Source organism: Mixophyes fleayi, chromosome 9 (genome assembly GCF_038048845.1).
Source record: "Mixophyes fleayi isolate aMixFle1 chromosome 9, aMixFle1.hap1, whole genome shotgun sequence".
In the NCBI taxonomy this organism is placed as follows: domain Eukaryota; kingdom Metazoa; phylum Chordata; class Amphibia; order Anura; family Limnodynastidae; genus Mixophyes; species Mixophyes fleayi.
Window position 1 is genome coordinate 114,643,923 of NC_134410.1, and position 18,517 is coordinate 114,662,439.

Consider the following 18,517-nt stretch of genomic DNA (forward strand, 5'->3'; position numbering starts at 1 on the left):
GCCCATAAAATGGTCCTTGTTGTGTGATTTCCCTGATATGGTGCAAATACTCTAGAACATCCAGGCTTACATTTATATTTATTAGAAATATCATTAACAAATAGAAGACAAGCCCAACGATCAGTAAACATCATCCCAATAACAACATGGCAAGAGTCCACGATGAGACCGTAAAAACAGTCTTAAGAATTGTAGAAAAGGCTTTCTCACTCGGAGTACATTCAAGGCATCCGACTCAGGCTATTATGTGTATACACTCGTTAGTACATTGGTGTTTGCTTCAGAACAATGTACCACCCTTTTCATGAATCCTAAAATAAAGACCAGGTGGGACATATGCAAATCTGTAATAATTAAAAGGATAAGTTATTTTGACATACTCGCTCTATGAAGTCACCTTCACTGCTTGTAGGGAGCATTTGCACATGTTGAATGAACTTGCAGATATTTGTAATGCTGCTGCAGGCTCTAGAGCAGAGGTAGGTAACTAGTGGTGCTCTCCAGGGCATGCTGGGACTTGTGGTTTACCACATGTTAATTTAGAGGACAGAAGGAACATTGTCATTATTACTAATTAGAGCATAGAAGTACTGAAATATATGCACCAAAAATATACTAGGAAATCATGTTTTCTACTTTAATTGCAGGAAAATATAGTCCCTATTTTTATAGTAGATCCCAGCAAGCCTGATCTGGCAGTGATTTGAAGTTGTACGTATGAATTGCCACACATAATGATTGTGTTGTCACACACACCTGTATACAATACCCTGCAACAGTCTCTTCTCAGCCTTGCCCATGCTTTGGAGTAGGTTGTGCCCTACATGTGGACAATACTGTATTTTACAACCATTCCTCCAGCACAGAGGTGCTTAACTCCAGTCCTCGAGCTACTAACAGGTCATGTTTTCAGCATTTCTCTCTGTAGAAACCGATGAGATAGTTACTGACCCAGAAAAATAGATTAGCTCACCTGTGCGTGATGAAAGAAGTCCTGAAAACATGAACTGCTGGTAACTCTGCTCTAGAACTTCCAGAAAATCTCCCCTTTTAAATACACATTTTAGATTTCAGCGGTACTTTTCAATTCTTCAATTCCATTTTAAGTTTCTGTAAAGCGTAACCGCCGTCTCCACACCCAGCAGGCCGTCACTTTTTGGCCTGAACCTCCAAGAGCGAGTGATAACACTGAGCCACTTTTTGCCTCGTTGGGGTCACTAGTGTTTAGTGAATTGACGGGCTGCGTACTGTGTGTACATTTAGGCTTTTTATACAAACAAGTAAACCTTATATCCACGACGAAGTAAACAAAAGTTTTGCTTGAGATATGAGTGCAGCTTCCCAACGAAAACACTTCTTAAAATGAAGGTTTGACGAAGGTAAGTAAATAGAGAAAAGAACATTAAAATTGCCACTGAAATTTAGACAAAAACAGATTAGTGTCTTTTTGCAGTCTTGATTTTTGATCATTAAGTGCCGATTTCATTCTGATTAAATGCCAATAGCGCGGGTAATCCAGGGAGGGGAGGTTACGTCTTTATTATTATGGCTGAAAAGACCACCGTATAGTTTAATCCCCCTCAGTGGTCACTGGCTAAGCCTGGACGTGTCCGGTTAATGCACCATCAAGTCTGGTAAGAGTCTCTAAGCCAGGTGTAAAGTCTGTTCTGCTCCATTAGAGCTTGGATTTTGGGGTGCTTTGGATGAGCTGATGTATATCACACAGAGCCTTTTCCAAATAATGTGCCATTCTTGCTGCATTCGTTTCAGCACAGCTGTTAAATGCGGATACAGAGAAATTGATGTGATCTTCCATGGGGTTGTAGCAAATGCCATATCCATCGGGAACCACCGGTCCGAAGCACATGACGCAGTCTGTTTTAGCGGGCACCTGCAAATGTAATACAGAGTCAGGCATGCAATTAGTTACATGGCTTCTATGTGACTGAAAGGTCAGCAAGCGTTATACCTGGCTGGTGGAGAGGTTAAAGTGCATGGCCATGGCATAGGACGTGTCCATGAAGATTTCGGGTATGCTGACCAAATCTTCAATGGCCTGAAGCTTCAATCCCAGCAGATGGCGGTCTATGGCTTTACCGTTTATAGCCTGTAGCGAGGGAGATGCTGTTAGGTTCATCTATACACACAGATGTGATTTATTTATGATACATAGGTAATGTTTGTCTCTCTAAAGAAGGAGCACTCTAACCCAAGTGTATGTTTTGCTGATGGGTGCGTATTAACGGATGTCCTGCAACACTTCTAGCGGAACTATTCCTGCAATTAACTAGTGTCACATTTCGTACCTGACTGTTATTTGGACCAGATAGGGATTTCTTTTGCTACCATATTGGGATAAATTTACTTTTATCTTATGGACCTATATTTACTACAAAATCTTCCGACTTGATATTGTTATTGTAAAAATTGCATTAAAGTAACCAACATGTACATTTCATTCAAGTCACATGGAGTTGGAGGACCCAGAAACAAATGTACCCATTGTAGTTTATGGTTTAGACCAGCGCAACCTGTGGCTCATGCTGTGAAACTACAAGCCCCAGCATGCTTTGCCAGTAGACAACCTGTTGATAGCTGGAAGAGCATGCTGGGACTTGTAGTTTCACAAACATCTGGAGGGCCGCAGGTTGGACAGGCCTGGTCTAGACCAAGGCAACCTGTGGGTCATACTGTGAAACTACAAGTCCCAGCATGCCCTGCCAGCTAGTGGTTAGCAAAGCATGCTGGGATGTGTAGTATCACGGGAGGGAAAGCCACAGGCTGCCCAGGCCTGGTCTAGACTGATTCTGTGCACAGATCTTCATGATGCAGTAACTAGATAGAGCCTGGGGTGGAAGACAAAAGGGGGGGAATATGTACCCTTATTTGTGGGCTTGGGAGTCACATTTATTTTGTGTGAAGCAATTTGCATAGGTGTTTAAAGGCTGTACACAAGTTACAATCTGACCTTTTTCTTTTTTTTAATTAAGGTGTTACAATAATTGACATGTGGTTGGGCAACAATAAATCTAATACAATGACACATACATGGCCAACTTGCTTGATAAGCCGATCACATTTGGTGGAACCTTTTCATCTAAAGGCAGAGGACTGGAGCTTACTAAGTAGAGTTGTTATTGTAATACTACTAAAGTGAAATGAGCCTACAACTGTCCTTTATGGCACAAGCCCAGAACGGTCTCTCTGCTCTGTCCGATCACAAGTCTAACGCGCCATCACTTATTTGTTTCTTTAGCTTATGATCCGGATAGCAGAATACAGCATTTACATTGAATGCCGGGGCTTTGAACAGTAGCACAAAAGCAATTTACTCTTCCCCCTTCCCCTCCCCTTCTAACCCGATAATGTCAGGCTTGTGTCCTTCACACCGATGCCTGGGTGAAACACGATACCCATTTCTGTGTAATCCATGTTCTCTGATCAATAGTATTATTTGCAAACATTGTTATGGGTACATCATTCTGCTCTCTTGTGGTTGGAAAACAAGATGTAAACGTATCGGCTCATCTGTTATCTGTTCAGCAAGGGCTGCAACAATATTACTACAATGTATCTTACACGGCCAAGTTCTACTGTAGAGACGGGGAGGGAGGTAACGAGCTCGCCAGTGCATCATTTACAAACCGCTTTAGTACACGCTTAGTCTTCTGCCAGAAGGCTGCAGGAAAAGTGAATAAATGGAATATTGTGCCATCTACAGAACATTAGATGGATATTAGCAGCCAGCGAGATGTTGCCATTACTATATAAAAGCACAAGGTTGCACGACATGAGGCTCCGATAATGCTGGTGATTAGATTTACATTAGGGCTGTCACATGATCACTAGCTACAGCTACTCTGGCGGCTAGTAAACTACATTACTGCTGTGTTCTGGCATCACAACGCACCGTTTATACAGATATTATTTAAACTAAATAAATCATCTTATTATCTACTGGATGGGGATAAAACAGAGTGTGCTGTCCCTTTGATCTCCACAACAGTCACCCCGTGTCCTAAACCTTATAGGTTATGTACTGTCTCTTACCATATCTGTGTATGTGCGATGAGCTTGAACCGCTTTCCTGAACAGATCGACTTTTTCTTGGTTCTAAGGATGGGAATAAACGATCAACAAAACCTGCACTTATTAACTCTTCAATGAATATCAGAAATCCAGTACAAACATACAGGTGTAATGTCCTTGGAGCCGGTTCCAATACAGATCAACCCTATGTATGTATATAAAAACGTGTTACCTGTTTGCCAGTATCCTCCATGCCTTTCACAAACTCCAGAGACGGCACCGAGGCAGAACGGATGGTGTCGGTCCTCCCTAAGCGGTACATCCGTAGCGAGGCACTCTCGTAGGTGGAGCAGGCACTTCCATACATCCTTCAAACGGTGCAAAACAAATTATTTGTTAGGGACCTGGCTTCTCTTTAAGGGTTTAAGTACATGGGAGTTCATGTTGTGCGGCCCCTCTGTCTAAGCTGTTTTCTGTATAAACAGTTGAATTAAGCACAAATCATCTATATTTTGGTTTGATAAAGGGATCATTGAGCCCTAAGCAGAGTGGAAATGCAGATACGTATATTGTATTGCTCTGCTCCATACGTCTGTGTACAGCCCTTTCACTCCTAATCGGGATCAGTGATCTCTTAAAGTTCCATCTCAGATACTTTTTGCTCTGTTCAAAGGAACAGAGCTCAGGCGGAGGCATCATGACGTGTGAATGAGTCAAAAGCAATTTCAAAGCAGAGATGAATACATTTTGGTGTAAAAAAAATACAAATCGATTTTGGATATTTGCTAAACATTTTGACACCATTTACAAGCCGTTATATGTCCTGTGCAGCGGGGGGGGGGGGGAAATTGGGGCTATTGTATGGTTACTAACACTTACAATAACTTATGGATCACTATAACCCTTTAGAGGCCAGGTGCGGCTTGGTAAACACCGCTATAGCACCACACTCCCCGTACGTACCGGAAATAGGCCAGCTGGAGGGCCACTTGGATAAAGGCATCTGGGCTCAACTTTTCTGTCTTCGGAAAATTCTTCCCAAACACATCAAAAACGAAGACTTTTACATCCAGATCGTGAACCATTCTAAAGAGAGAAGAGAAGATGCAAACAGTGAGGAAGGAAACCAATGTGAAAAGTACTATGATCTAATTTAGTTTAGTTTCAATATAGAGCAGGCCTGGAAAATCTATTAGCTGGCAAAACATGCTGGGAATTGTAGTTCCACAACACCTGGAGAGCCACAGATTGTAGAGACTAAGGGGTATATTTACTAAACTGCGGGTTCGAAAAAGTGGAGCTGTTGCCTATAGCAACCAATCCCATTCTAGTTATTTAGTACATTCTACAAAATGACAGCTACAATATGATTGGCTGCTATAGGTGACATCTCCTCTTTTGCCGACATTTCAGGTGTTGTCCAATCGTCTCTGACCCCCACCCAGCCGCACTCTTAACAGCCACTAGAGAGATTCAAACTCCCAATCTAATATATTTCTTAAATTATATTCACCAGAATGTGCTTGTAGTGAATCACTTAAGTGCAGCCCGATAGCACAGTGGTTAACATTTCTGGTTCACAGCACTGGGGTTATGAGTTCGATTCCCACCAGGGACTTATCCGAGTACACTTTGTATATTCTCACCATGTTTGCATGAGTTTCCTCCCACAGCCCAAAAACATACTAGTAAATTAATTGGCTGCTGACAAAAATGGAATGTGGGTGAATTTAGAGCAGGGGTGTCCAACCTTTTAGCTTCCCTGGGCCACATTGGAAGACGACGAGTTGGTTTGGGCCGCACATAAAATACACTAACACTAACACTAACGATAGCTGATCATCCAAAAAACCATAGAAAACATAGTTAACATATTAAACTTACTTGGAAATGAAGTTAGTAAGAGTTAGGAAACCTGTTGCAGAATCCTGATTAAAGCAGTAGTCCCATTACCAGCTGCAATTTAACTTACCTGCATCTGCCCCTTAGTGGGGTTCAGGGAATTAAATGGCAAAAACTTTTTTTCCTCTCTTTCTGCACCCATGAATCATTTTTTTTATTGACCAGTTTGAAATGGTCACCGATATAGGTAGCATCAGGAGGACTAATAGAAATCTACAGAGATTTAAAGATAGGGTGGCGGGAAAAATGGCTCATGGAGCAGCCTCCGATGAGGGTAACAGTGGGTGATATTTTCACCCTACTCAGCACTGCACATTTAAAATGGTTTAAAATATTAAACATACAATTATCTCTTAATATTTATATTAGATACATACAGAGAACACAGCTAGTTCATAATTGCATGGTGCAAAAAGTCCAAATTCAGAGTAGATACCGGATAATCTTTCACTGCTGCTGATAGTTCGCGCGGGTGACTCCTCTGTGCTGCACTACGCAATGGATGTCGGGTGTGATGACGTCACCCCCGACATTCACTGCGAGCGCCACACGGAGGAGGAGACCAGGGAGGGAGCCGGAGCGCCAGCTGACGTGACCGCAAGGTAAGTATTTTCTTTCTTTTTTTTTTTGCAGGATATTTTTTTCATTAACAGCGCTGCCCCCTTGTCACAACCGCTGGGCCACATTTACAGGCGGGCTGGGCCGCGGGTTGGACAACCCTGATTTAGAGTGTAAGCGCCAATAGGGCAGTGACTGTGAAGGAACAGCAGCTGAGTGCTCCAAGGAGAATTATTATGGGCAGCACTTTGGCTCAGTGGTTAGCACTTCTGCCTCACAGCACTGGGGTCATGAGTTCAATTTCCGACCATGGCCTTATCTGTGTGGAGTTTGTATGTTCTCCCTGTGTTTGCGTGGGTTTCCTCCGGGTGCTCCGGTTTCCTCCCACACTCCAAAAACTTACTAGTAGATTAATTGGCTGCTATCAAATTGACCCTAGTCTGTGTGTCTGTGTGTGATGTGAGTTCTCTGTACAGCGCTGCGGAATTAGTAGCGCTATATAAATAGCTGCTGATGATGATTAATTATTATCCTGTAATTGTTATATGTAAATAATTGCCAGTATCTGTGGCTCTCCAGCTGTTGTAAAACCGCATGCTGGGACTTGTAGTTCCACAACTTGTCTACCTCTGCTGTAACGTTACTGTTTCCGGTGCACTTACGGTATCTATACAAGTTTCACCCAAAATTGTATTTTTTTTTCCCCCCCAATGTCAATGTTACGTCTGTGAGCTCACATGTTCAGGTTCTGCTTGGCTTTGTCAATGTCATTCTTGATTTCTGGAGTGATGTTGAAGCGAAGTTTCTTGGGCATGGGCAGAGGAATCATCGGTGATCTCACAAAGTCCAGCTTTTTCCTGCATTAAAACAGAGAGATCTGAATTTCCAGCTCGAATGTCTCTATTATATACAGAAAGTAAGGGTGAACATCTATGTCAGATGTTTACCATAAAGGACATTAAAATCTTTTCAATTAATAATAAATACAAATCAGTATATAAGGACAAGTTTGATACCCCAACTCAATTTTAGGTTGATTAATACAATTTTCTTCTGAGCATCAGTGGGGACGACACATACACTGTAAAGCTCAAAAGAGGCTTCATGACTCCGGCGAGTGCTCATGAAGAGCAGAACCAGTATAGCAGATGAATAGGCATTACCGGGCCCCAGAGTGGGCCGATGGCTATACCCAATTTCTTATAGAACACCCCTCATGTTGAATAAATCTGTAACAGAGTCATTGAATGCCATGGATGGAGTGGATGTTTCTGGCACAGACAGAATGATATATGAGCTATAGGTCCTCAAGATGTCTGTTCCTTTAATAATTTAATGTGCTTCATATTATAATACAGTGTAGAGTAACAAATGGCAGAATTCGGATAACACAAATACATCACACTCAGTAACTTTGGATTTTTACGGTTATTTAAAATAACAATCTCAGTACAGGAATCTTACGTGTATTCTACAACGTGATCCAGCATTGCCACAATGGGTGGTCCTTCCGCAGGAGCGTGTTCGTACACCATCCCGCATGAACCATCTTCCGCCACTATAAACTGAGAACAAAGAGCGGATGACAACCCGATGACCTCATACTGTATATACAACTCCCCCAGAAGACAATTATCTCTCTTACCTGAAGGGTTTTGTCAAACCACCTATTCCCGCTGTTCAGTCGGCTCCCTCCGCCGTGCAGCATCTGGGCGGCCACGCGGGACCTGTACTTCTCGTCGGAGACCCTGGGCATGGGGGCATCCAGGCATACCGTGAAGATGCTCTTCTGAATTGTACGCACTGACTCTTTATTGGTCTTATCTGGACAGAGAAGAAACGGCGTCATCCCTGGCACTAGTTACAGTCACGGTGGACACTAGTAGATCAACCACACGTCCAGAAAATGGAAAGAGATTGGGGCTTTTAGTTACAGAAGCCAACTAGCGACCTGTAAATGTTATCTTATACACTGGTCTGGAGTAAACATGTAACATTGTCCGTTTCATCTATACAGTGCGCATTTGCAACTCTTTAGGACACAGATTTCCCACTGTATATAGAACCAACAAACTAGGCTGCTGAAGCCTGAAATATTCAACAGCAAAAACAAGTAAAAGGACCCTAGCTTAATAAGTTGTTTGAACGTAACATCTGGTTTTATAGGAGCTGTTGCCATCCAACTAAGTTCCTCCGGTACCGTTACTGCACATCGGGGATCCTGCTTAAATAACTCGGGCTGGAGAAAGTCCATCAAGACTGGGGGCAGCATGGCAGCTTAGTGGTTAGCACTTCTGCCCCACAGCACTGGGGTCATGAGTTCAATTCCCAACCATGGCCTTATCTGTGAGGAGTTTGTATGTTCTCCCTGTGTTTGCGTGGGTTTCCTCCGGGTGCTCCGGTTTCCCCCCACAGTCCAAAAACATACTGGTAGGTTAATTGGCTGCTAACAAAAAGCCCCAATGGGGGCAGGGACTGATGTGAGTGAATTCTCTGTACAGCGCTGCAGAAGTGGTGGCGCTATATAAATAAATGATGATGATGAAGACTGTAAAGTAAGCAGTTCCTCCCCCTGCCTGTAGGTACCGAGTGACAACTGTGCCAATCAATCAACTTCTTTATTGATCCAAGCGAGTCATTGAGGAATCTCGTTTACCTGGACTTGCATTACACAAGTAACAATACATTTATAAACATAAAATAAAACGGCAGAAGCAAAAATACAACGGTGCAGGTAGGCCTGCAATAGACAGGTAAGTAAGAGTTACAGGTAAAAAAATGTTTTAAAAAATCAGCACGAGTATGCATAACAATTGGGTAGCAATTTCCTTGCATACACAGCCAACTAAAAGAACCCAAGTGTATCCCCAAAGGAAGACATATCGGGAGGAGTGAACAACCAGTAGGGAAGGAGGAGGTCCAGAGATAATAGTAGGAGCGAGGGACTGAGATGTTGTCAGTATACAAGGACTAGGTGGCCAAGGGAGGGCCGTGTCATTGTGGAGTTTGTATGTTCTCCCTGTGTTTGCGTGGTTTTCCTCAAGGTGCTCTGGTTTCCTCCCACGGTCCATAAACATACTGGTAGGTTTGGCTGCTGACAAATGTGGACTATTGTGTGTGTGTGTGGTAGGTAATTTAGACGAAGATCCAATGGGGCAGGAATGAATGTGAACCATATCATATTTCCTGTACAGAGCTATGTAATATGGTGGTGCTATATAAATAAGCAGTAATAATAATTTAGTGCATTGCATAAGGAGGTGGCTCGGGCCTAAGTTAAACACCAATACAAGTATAGAGGTTATGAAGAGGGCAATGTAAGTAAGCAATGATCATTGTAAGCAGTGGCAAACGTCTGTCATGTATTTTGAGTCTTAACACGATGGGATTCCTCAGTTTTAGGGATTTCTGTAGCACATTCCAGAGTGATGGTAGATCTCACAAAACGCGCTCGACTTTGGGCATTTTCAGGAAAATCAGATAACAGCTTCTTAGGGCATAGGTTCAAGGCAATATACTGTGGGTGTTTGACAGCGATTGCTGTCTAGACAGCTACACGGGGGCTACGGGATCTCTAGCGCCATATAAACGATGAGGATTGCTCAGCAAGCTCAATTCAGTACAAAACAAGACCCCTAACCTGTGTTTGTGGTATAATTGTGGGGGGGGGGGGGGTTGAGGATCCTAACTACGGAATCAGGCTGATGAGGATTGCTACACAGTATACTATAATATAGATATACTCAGAAGTGTTTCCTCCCACTGGTTTGAGGCTCCTAATCCTTGGGGTGTACTGGGGTGTGTCTAGAGCTTGCTGATGGTGTAATACAGCCCCAAAAGTAGGACCTTAACTGTTTACTTTACAATCATACTGCAATGTATCAATATGTGAATACTTAAACTTCATTGTGGGGCTGGCAACTATACTGTCTAGATAAATCACTTGTGGTTCATGGAAACATTCTTGGGTAGAACCTTGGAGAACAAAATGGGCAAATCTAGAACCAAGTAAAACTCCTCCCTATCGTAGAGCTTTGCCCTCCCGAGATTGTATACACTATTCAGGGACAGCAGGACACAGCTCAGACAGCACCGGTTGAAACAAGGGGGGTGTCTCTGTATTATAAAGGTCTCTGATCGACAAACAAACAACAAATTACACTATTCAAACGTCAACGGAAACGGTCACCGCACACCTTGTACAGAGCAAGAAACGCACCACTGAGCTGGAACAGAGGAACAACAAGCCGAAAGGCACCATAAATGATTTACAAGATATAATTAAGACGCAGAACAAATCTATACTCTCAGTGACCCAGAAAATAAGAAGACCTAGAAAAAAATCGTCATATGTAACATAGTCTTAAGGTTTGTAGGCATCCTGGAAAAAAATAAATAAATAAATCTTGATTTAAAATACATCCTTCAGTGTTGATCTTAAATCTGCTGATGACTAGAGGCCCAGTGCCGGGACCAGAGGGAATCACGAAAAATATTATTATCATCATTTATTTTTATAGCGCCACCATATTCCGCAGCGCTGTACAGAAAATATTTGTCACTTACATCTATCACTACCCACTGGAGCTTAGTGTCTAAATTCCCTAACGCACACAGACTAGGGTACAGTTTAGTCAGCAGCCAATCGCTTTCTCTCTTAAAGAGGACATGTGATTGATCTTTATAGCACATAACATTTAAAATTTTAGGGTTCTAATCAATTTGAAATAATCAATTTCCTGCTGTATCTTCTGTGGGTGATAACCTGTATTTGGGATCCTTCCTCCTCGTGTTTCTGCACATGGGGAGTTAAAACTGCTCCCCCCTCCCCCCCAGCCATATAGTGATCTGCTAGTAGCGGATAGGTCACTGGCTCTCTGTGTAAATGCTATGAGCATGGTTTTTGGGTGGGACAGCCAATAGGGCTTGTACGGTACAATGCTGCGCAGCAAGTATCGCACATAGTAAACAGTCGGCTTCATCTCCCCAGCGCACCTTTGATGAGGTTGTTGTAGGCCTTGGCCCAGCTGTTCCTGTGATTGCTAGTCAGGACCCCGATGGGCTCCTTGTTAGTCTGCAGCGAGGTCCCCCAGATCTTTTCCAGCTGAAGAAAAATCTGATCCGCTGTGAGGGGCGTCCCGTCGCTGTTATACACGTCCAGCTCGAAGAACTGAGGGAGAAACGCGTGGATGTCAAGTGACTGGGGAACCAGCATCGCAGGCTCGCAGCATATAAAGCGGACCTGATACCTACATGACGAGGAGGCAGACGTTTTGTGGGCTGAACCAACATTAATCCTATTAGTTCACAAGGAATTAGTGATGTCAAGTGAATATTGGTTCAGTCTACAAAATGGCGGCCTCCACAGCACACATGGTACGCTTTAAATGTAAGTTTCATTGATGGGGAATATTTTCATAAATGCTTATTAACCATTATTATCACATTTATCTTTCTGTCAGCCGCCACATAATACACATACTGTATATAGGTATTAGCACTACTAAAACGTCAGTTCAAAGGAAGTGACTTTAAGTTAACTATGAGTTTAATTATTGCACGTTATACTGGTCACTGAACACAATCACTATACAACCCAATGGCTCGCTCTCCAGTGAGAGGCCTAATAGTTTCTACAATGACTGGGAGTACTCTCATTATGGATCAGGTACACTGTAATCCTGTCAGCCAATACAGTGGTGACACATGTCTGCATCACAGCCAATCATTATGTAATGATGATACTCCCAATAGTTCTATAAATGGTGCTTCTACATTCAGTAGGTACTCAGGACATGATGAATAAATACTGATTTTGGTTGTCGCTTTTTGCAGCACTAATGTCAATTATAACTCCTGCCTCTATTACTAAACCTATATTACATTATGGTACTATTAAAGTTCTCCACTTTCAGATGACTTTATTGCACTGTATTGTAATATATAAATATATATATATATAAATAAATAATCAGAGATTGAATACAGCTGTATCTAAAGAGGTTACTTAGCAAAAGTTGCAGGACAGGGCAGGGCCCTCTCAACAACATTTTGGCCCCCCGGGCAAAGCAGTGCACCGGCGCCCCTGTATGTATGTATGTATGTATGTATGTATGTATGTATGTATGTATGTATGTATGTATGTATGTATGTATGTATGTATGTATGTATATATATATATATAAAAAATAAAAAATGATTATATATATGGGCTCTGCAGCCCAGGGGGCCCGTCAGAGGCAGCTAAAAAAAAAAAAAAAGTTCCTGAAAAAAATAAGAAAAAAATACTTACCTTGCTCTCAACTGGCGATCCGGCTCCCTCCCTGGTCCCCTCCTCCGTGCGGCGCTCCACAATGGATGTCGGGCGGGCGTGATGATGTCACGCCCGACATGCACTGCGAGCGCCACACGGAGGAGGGGACCAGGGAGGGAGCCGGATCGCCAGCTGAGAGCAAGGTAAGTATTTTTTTCTTATTTTTTTCAGGAACTTTTTTTTTTTTTAGCGGTCTCTGACGGGCCCCCTGGGCTGCAGGGCCCCCGGGCACCTGCCCATCGTGCCCTATGGAAGAGACGGCCCTGGGACAGGGGGCATGTACGAGTCAACACACCAAGGGGCATATTCAATTAGGTTATCGGTCCGCAGTACCGCGCGTTACCGTCAAAAGTCCGCAGTATTGACGGTATAACGGTACCGCAATAATGCAGATTTTCCTACGCAACCCTTTGGGGTGCGCACCAAAATCCACGTTATTGCGGTACCATGGATTGACATTGCGGCCCGTTCGGTGCGTTACCGCAGACTGGAAACCTAATTGAATATGCCCCTAAAAGTCTTCTGAAAGTGGGAGCACCCTTTAAGTATTTCTCATGTGTTACAGTGGTATATACACACAAGGCCTCTGGATGATACATTATTCACTGATGATAGATGAGACATTGTGGGTATCACCTGGAAGTTGTGGACCACTGTTATGTGAGTGGGGGGCTTCTTCACTTGACTATAGTTGACGACCGAGTCGTGCTTTGGGCCTGGGATCCGACAGGATGATAAAATCTGGCGATACTGATTCATACACAGCTGCTTGCCACCCAAATATTCCACGGGAAGGGTCTCACTACGGGAAAGGGAAGATCATTCAGACACCGGGACGAGCGAACAGAACAGTTATCAGAGCTGTAGGACATTACTCACTTGTCTATCATGGCCTTAAAGTCCAGGACACCTTCAATCAGCTTAGCAGCGAATCTAAAAGAAGCAGCAACATTCATTGTAAAAATATAAGTCTTCAAGGAGCGAAAACTACACTCTATTATCTCATTTTTTATAGAAGGAATTAATTGAGGTATAGTGACAAAAGTCTTGATGCCCCCTCACAGACTTTTAAGTCATCACTTCAGTATTTAGTAGTATTTCACATGCACTATTATATTGTAAATTTTGTAACAGAGTAATCCGTTTATAGCCACTGAAAGGGTAATCCCACTTGAAAATTATATTGCCTAATTAAAATCATTATGCTGGGTATTACTACTTACTAGAATAACTCCAGATGCTTGAAATATGACTTGTCTGAAATCAGCTGTTGAAAACCTAGAAACACATTATTGCTGCCATTTGTCAGATATATTGTGAATTACAGGTCTTGCTTAGCAACATTTGTAACCATAGAAACAAAGATCTCCACTGATTGTTTCTATGGTTATGGATATTTTGCTAAATAAGGCCAGTAATTCACAATATGTCAAATGGCAGCAACCGTGTGTTTCCCAGGTTTCAGCAGGCAGTTTTATGCAGAAGCCCTATTTTAAATATCAGGTGTTATTTCAATAGGTTGTAGTATCTCATACCTCCCAACCTTTGAATAAATGAAAGCCGGTCATAGTATGCACTACCATTTTATGGCAGCACGCAGACAAATGGGGGCGTGGTAAGATGACAATGTGGGGGATTGCCACACCCCCAGTGTGTGCCAAGCACTTCTGAAACACTAGCCCACCCTTAACTCCTCCCACCCCTAATTTATATACACTGCCACAAGCACCAGTCACAAGTGTACACAGCAGTGATAAACGGGTCATACCCCCAACGCTTCAACAGTCGGAACAAAGGAGCAGACAGGCAGGATGGCAGGATAGACTCCCCTCAAATCAGGACTGTTCCACCTAAACTGGGACAGTTGGGAGGTATGTTGATCACCATAGTTATTTTAATTAAAAATTAAATCACCCTTTAAACAACACCACTTACAATATGCTTTACAGTTTTAATAAAGTTACAAAAAGTAAAGCAGACACATTAGAGCTTATCTAATAACACGGTGCAATGTGCACATATGTGCTGTAACCCATAGCAACTAATGAAATGTTCACCTTCCTTTCCTGAACTGCACTACAAAAGGACAGCTACCATCCGATTGGTTGCTAGGAGGTACACCTAATTTATGCACACTGCATATCGCTGTTAGCAAGTAATCTGGCAGATTACCAATGGATGCAATCATATTTCACAGACTAACTTCAGGGTCTGTAAGCAGTTGAAAGGGGTGTATACGCTGAGACTCCTCCGGCTGTGGTCTGTGTAAGTGGGAGTGACAGAGACAAACTTGGTAAATGATATTGGACTGTATTTTGAGCTCAGCCAGAGCACTGCGCTCAGTGAAAATAGTTCTTGAGTAAGTGGGGGAAAGGTCACCCTGAACAAAGTTCAGCTTTTATTATCTCTCAGAAATCTGCCACAGGACAGACAAAGTTCACCTCAGTGAACAAATGCTCAATCACAGGCAATTTACCTGAGCTGCCCTTGTCTGTCTGCAAAGTCTTGCTTTGGTAAAACCACTCCAGGGCTGGAGTGAACCACCACCGGCAAACGGTATTCCAGATACGCCGTCTGCAACCACCAGTCAGAGAGCTGAGGAGAACCACAAACAGAGACCAATTATATTTTCTTATTTCCTCAGTCCTGTCCTATGCATTAATATCATTACTTTGTATTTTTATATTTTGTTTATTTTTATTAATTCAGCTAAATGTTCTCTTTCCGATCCGCTACACTAGGTACCAACGCTGCTCTTCTGGAATGATCATGTGATTTTCACACACGACGTGCACCATTTTGTTTTTATGGTTTACTTGCTCATACGATCATGTGATTCAGTCATGTGATGCACGGCTGATGTTTTCTGTCAGGTCTACCTGTATCGACAACTCACTATGTACAGTTAGATTATTTAGGTCTTTCCTCAGGTCTAACTGATGATATACTCATACTTGTCAACTCTCCCTGAATGTCAGGGAGACTCCCTGAATTAGGGGCGATCTCCCTCACTCCCTGAAGAGTCTGGCATTCTCCCTGATGCTGAGCCAGTACAAGACGTGGTTGGCTTCACCATCTGTGACATGACGACACAGTTCAGAAAATATGTTCCATGTCCATGTATTGATGCCTATGGAATGTAAAAGACACTTCAGTCTCTAGAGATGCATTATCTGCTTTTCTTTAACGCATTGTTGCCTACTCTCCCGGATTGTCCTGCATTTTTGGGAGACCTCCCGGGCTCCCGGAAAAGCAGGGCAACCTCCCGATTCTCGCCCCTGCAATAGATAATTGGCAGTGGCTGGGCTTAATGACGCAACTATCGTGTCATCTTATCCCCCGACCCCTGCTGTAATTGTCCAAAATTGTGACAATCGTTTTGGGGGTGGGGCCAAAATGATGCGATTAGTCAAGTCCCGCCCCCATACACCCACCTCCCCGGGACCTCCCTGAAGCCAATGAGGAAAAGTTGGCAAGTATGGGATATGATGGCACTGAACAGCATGCTGGCTATGCAGAGTTCTTAAGAACATTTGCAGAATAGGATAAAGACCACATTGTAGCTAGCCCATGTTTATAATATCAAATAGTACCTAACCATCTGCCTTCTAAAGGTAAATGTAATAAAAGTCAATAAAATGCAATAACTATTAAAATATCCAACTAATTCATAAATAGTTACACAATATCACTGTAATCAAGTTTACTTGACATTACCCAATTTTCAGTTTTCTTTGCTCTCCTCTCGAGACCCTTCTGTAACCGACTGCCCACTCCAGATGTCTGGAAGTCCTCTACCACCTTGCTGGTGTGGGTCCAGTCCTCCTGACTGACCAGGGGCTTCAAGGCCAGTAGGTATTTGTCCAGCGTCTGCTGCAGTGCGGGTACAGGCAGGTGAGGTAGCCCCTCCTGGTGTGCCAAGTACCTTCCTGGCAGCTTCACCAACGACACAGGTTTCACCAAACAAGCCGGCTTGGCCTGTAAAATGTAGACAGACACTGTATAGATGGGATAATGCACTCCATAGAATATAGTACATGGATATTTCCCACACATTTCCCCACACCAAAACAGCACAATAGGACCAGCCAATGTTCTTAATGAACACTGAAGTGACAACATCAGGGGGATATTTACTAAACTACGGGTTTGAAAAAGTGGAGATGTTGCCTATAGCAACCAATCAAATTCTAGTTATCATTTATTTAATGCATTCTACAGAATGACAGCTAGAATCTGATTGGTTGCTATAGGCAACATCTCCACTTTTTCAAACCCGCAGTTTAGTAAATATACCCCCAGGACTCCCTACTTATACAGACATCATTTTCAAGAGTTTTTACATATATTAAGGTTTTCCAACTTAAACCAAGTACTTCATGGGGGTTTGTACATTCGGACCTCTACGTTTGCTAAATTCAGCAGGATCCCAGTACTACAATTACTGGAAACCTCTAATGGCCCTTATTATCTCTGGGTGCAGGAGGATCAAAGACAGGGATAGAAATGATAGTAGGCTCCTAGTGGGAGGAGTGCTGTGGCCATCCAATCAGGACCAGACATCAAATCTGTCCTTCCTCTGGTGCTCAGACTTGACTTGAAATCTCTCTGATTGTTAGTGGGGAGAGAGGACAGAGTGAAGCCACGGTGGGAGGCATGTTCTCCCGAAATGCAGGGGTCTCTGGCGTGGGGCCCAAACAGTTTTCCAATTAGGCAGAATAAGGGACATGGACTAAAAACTTAATTTTACTGGATATATCCTTGAAATCAATATTTCTTATACACGGACTCCATCCTAAAAATTGCCTAATCCGCCCAACTACGCTAGTTAATATTTACCACAATCCTTTTAGGGCAAGTATGGAGAACGATTCCAGCATAAGCATTATATTCTGTTGTCACAGTAATTGTAAGTGCAGGAATCCTGCTGAATTCAGCAAGCGGCATTAGATCTGAGAGCCTCTTTTGGGACTTGGATGGTGGGGGGTGGTTTTGTAACTACTTTTAGGTGGAAAATACCCTTTAAAGAAAAGACTCAAGGCCTAGAAGGGGGCGCAGGGAATAAATATTTTCTATTAATTTGGTTAAAAAAAAATTGAGGGTTTAGGGGGCATCACATTTCCTTCTTGCCCCAGACGCTAAAATTTCCAGTTACGACCCTGTGAAGACTGTCTGTCTTTACCTATTATATTACAGCTTGGGTGCCCATTGATTACCCCCCCCCCCCCCCCCCACGACCTCGGCTATAGTATTTTCAGCTGTCAGTAGAAGTCCTGTGCACCTTATTGTTTTAGTATGCAATTTACGTTATGCACTTACTGTGCTGCAAATCACAGATGGATTGGTCACAAAGAAAGCTAAAATTATGAATAACTGGTTGTAAAATACATTACAGAATTATTAAAGAATGGGTGTAAATTCAATTAAAAGATAAGGTAAGGCTTTGCCCGTGGTAGAGACATTTTTGTATGTTAATTGGCTTCTGACAGTACGGACCAACCCAGGGCAACGAACCAGCAATACAGAAAGCAATCATAGCACATCCACAAGTAAATATGCCATCAGATCACTGTACTAATAAAGTGCAAAAATACATATATCCAACATAACAAAATCCGGTTACATACTGCGATGATACATCGTAACAAACAGGAAGAGTATATAGCAGTCAATGGAGAGAAAAGAGCCTTAATGCTGGGAATAATCATTTTCTCA

At 42.8% G+C, this 18,517-nt stretch overlaps 1 protein-coding gene across 2 annotated transcripts in view; it reads right to left on the reverse strand.

Annotated features, from left to right (window-relative positions):
• Positions 1-61: 61 nt before the first annotated feature.
• CRAT (carnitine O-acetyltransferase) overlaps positions 62-18,517 on the reverse strand; it is a 28,903-nt gene continuing 10,447 nt past the window's right edge. For both annotated transcript variants that reach the window (XM_075185075.1, XM_075185074.1), the window contains 13 exons: positions 16,520-16,780; positions 15,279-15,397; positions 13,682-13,735; positions 13,439-13,604; positions 11,485-11,659; positions 8,135-8,313; positions 7,954-8,054; positions 7,227-7,346; positions 4,993-5,115; positions 4,262-4,397; positions 4,051-4,113; positions 1,970-2,107; positions 62-1,891 (listed from right to left, as the gene is read on the reverse strand). In XM_075185075.1, the coding sequence (XP_075041176.1) occupies positions 1,676-1,891; positions 1,970-2,107; positions 4,051-4,113; positions 4,262-4,397; positions 4,993-5,115; positions 7,227-7,346; positions 7,954-8,054; positions 8,135-8,313; positions 11,485-11,659; positions 13,439-13,604; positions 13,682-13,735; positions 15,279-15,397; positions 16,520-16,780 (1,851 nt within the window). In that variant the 3' untranslated portion in view covers positions 62-1,675. The remainder of the gene's footprint in view (positions 1,892-1,969; positions 2,108-4,050; positions 4,114-4,261; positions 4,398-4,992; positions 5,116-7,226; positions 7,347-7,953; positions 8,055-8,134; positions 8,314-11,484; positions 11,660-13,438; positions 13,605-13,681; positions 13,736-15,278; positions 15,398-16,519; positions 16,781-18,517) is intronic.